The sequence below is a fragment of the Colletotrichum karsti genome (assembly GCF_011947395.1).
Source record: "Colletotrichum karsti strain CkLH20 chromosome Unknown Scaffold13, whole genome shotgun sequence".
Classification (NCBI taxonomy): domain Eukaryota; kingdom Fungi; phylum Ascomycota; class Sordariomycetes; order Glomerellales; family Glomerellaceae; genus Colletotrichum; species Colletotrichum karsti.
The window spans coordinates 617,210-618,888 of NW_024065913.1; the positions used below are offsets into that span (position 1 = coordinate 617,210).

General features: G+C 55.6%; 1 protein-coding gene across 1 annotated transcript; it reads left to right on the top strand.

Annotated features, from left to right (window-relative positions):
* Positions 1-977: 977 nt before the first annotated feature.
* Positions 978-1,466, top strand: CkaCkLH20_04847 (uncharacterized protein; the record flags this gene model as incomplete). The annotated part of the gene is made up of 1 exon (XM_038887566.1): positions 978-1,466. One exon carries the CDS (start codon positions 978-980, stop codon positions 1,464-1,466), a length of 489 nt encoding a protein of 162 aa, XP_038747173.1.
* Positions 1,467-1,679: the final 213 nt, after the last annotated feature.

Consider the following 1,679-nt stretch of genomic DNA (forward strand, 5'->3'; position numbering starts at 1 on the left):
CAGAGCTCCTGAATTTGGCCGGCAGCGGCTTGCGGGACCCGGAGCAGGGGGCCCCGAACGGGCCTAGCCTCCTCTTTCGCGTCCTTCACTCTGGCTCTGCCGGGTTTTCTGCCCGCTGCTGTTGCTTCAGGTGCGTCCGGCTCTTGTTCGGTTCCCAACCGGATTAGTTACCCGGACAGACGGAACCGATTGGTGCACGGTTCCCAAACGTCTGCACAAATTCAACTGGAATTTGTGCTTCCGGAAACGGTGTATTGCAAAATAACGGTTGAGATTGGGAGGACGTTTTGATGGTTGCCGCAAGCGCGGAGTTGTGAGCATATCGCAACCGCACTTCATCTCCTCTGGCATTTCCAAGACTCACATTTCCCTGGCCTGGAGAGCCTTACTTCTATTAGACTGCATACCTTGGATCAAAAGCGGGAACATCAGTACACCCATTCGCCGCTTTGGGCGGGACAAGCTGGGGACGATTGATGCAGAGATAACTCTTCAGCTGCGAGTTCTTCAACGCTCACACAACTCGGCCAATGAAGGAGCTTCCTTCGACGTGGCAGGTTGTCTCTAATTGGCTAATGACCGCTTGGCGAGCCCAGATATTCTTCAGCAACTTCAGTGTTGCGACTTCGCAACGAACGTGTGTGGTCGATTTTGGGTCGAAGGGCCCGCTTCGTGAAGGAAGCTCTGCAGTCAGACCACCATCGGTCGCCTCCTCTCAACGACGTGTGATTGTGCTGCTCGTCCAAGGGTACGAACGAGCTATGGATTAGAGTCCCCGCTCAACCCCTCTTTCTAAGGCTGGGGTCTTGGGAACTCGCGGGGGGTGATGAACGCCATATATGGCGAGAGCCTCGAGATCTGTGGTTTAGATGTAGACAGACAAGGCAAAGCTGTTTCGTCTTCTTATCCCTATCTGTTGATGCCATTGTGAAGAACAAATCTTTACCAAGAACTGAGAGATATACACAAACACCAAAATGTCCATCGTCCCCTACGAAGCAGCCGAAACCATCCGCCGCAAAAAGGCCCAATACTGCCGCCTCGCCGACACGAACCAGTGGCACCTCTTCCCGCAGATCGCCCTGCCCACCGCGACCTTCAAGTTCGTCGAGGTCTACAACGACGGCGCGCCCGAGCGGGTCGTGCACCAGAACGGCGTCGACTTCGACTGGCCCTCGCTCGAGGGCTTTTTAGGGTACTTCTCCGCGACCAACAAGCACGTCGACGCCGTGCACATGGTCAACGCCGGCGAGCTCGAGATGGCGAGGGGGGACGGGGCCAGCGACGGGGACGAGGTGAAGGCGGTGTTTACGGTGGTGTATCACGCGGGCGCGCCGGGGAGGGCGGACGGGATGCATGGGACGGGCGCGGGGCATTATCATGAGACGTGGAGACGGGTTGACGGGGACTGGTTTTTGGAGAGGTTGTGGATGAGGCAGTTTTATTGGAAGGTTCAGGGTGTTTGAGTTGGTTTGTTGGGTTGTTGAGTTGGTTGGGAGAGGGAAAATGGGATGGAATGGGTTGCTGGTGGTTGTCTTGGATGTTTTCGGTTTGTGAGATTTCTCGGGGATTTGATGAGGGAGTGTGGTGGTTTGATGAGTTACGATAGCATGATCGAGCGATGAGCGATCTCGATGATCTGAGCGAGGGTTGGTTTTCAGCCGGATTCTGCAGAGAGA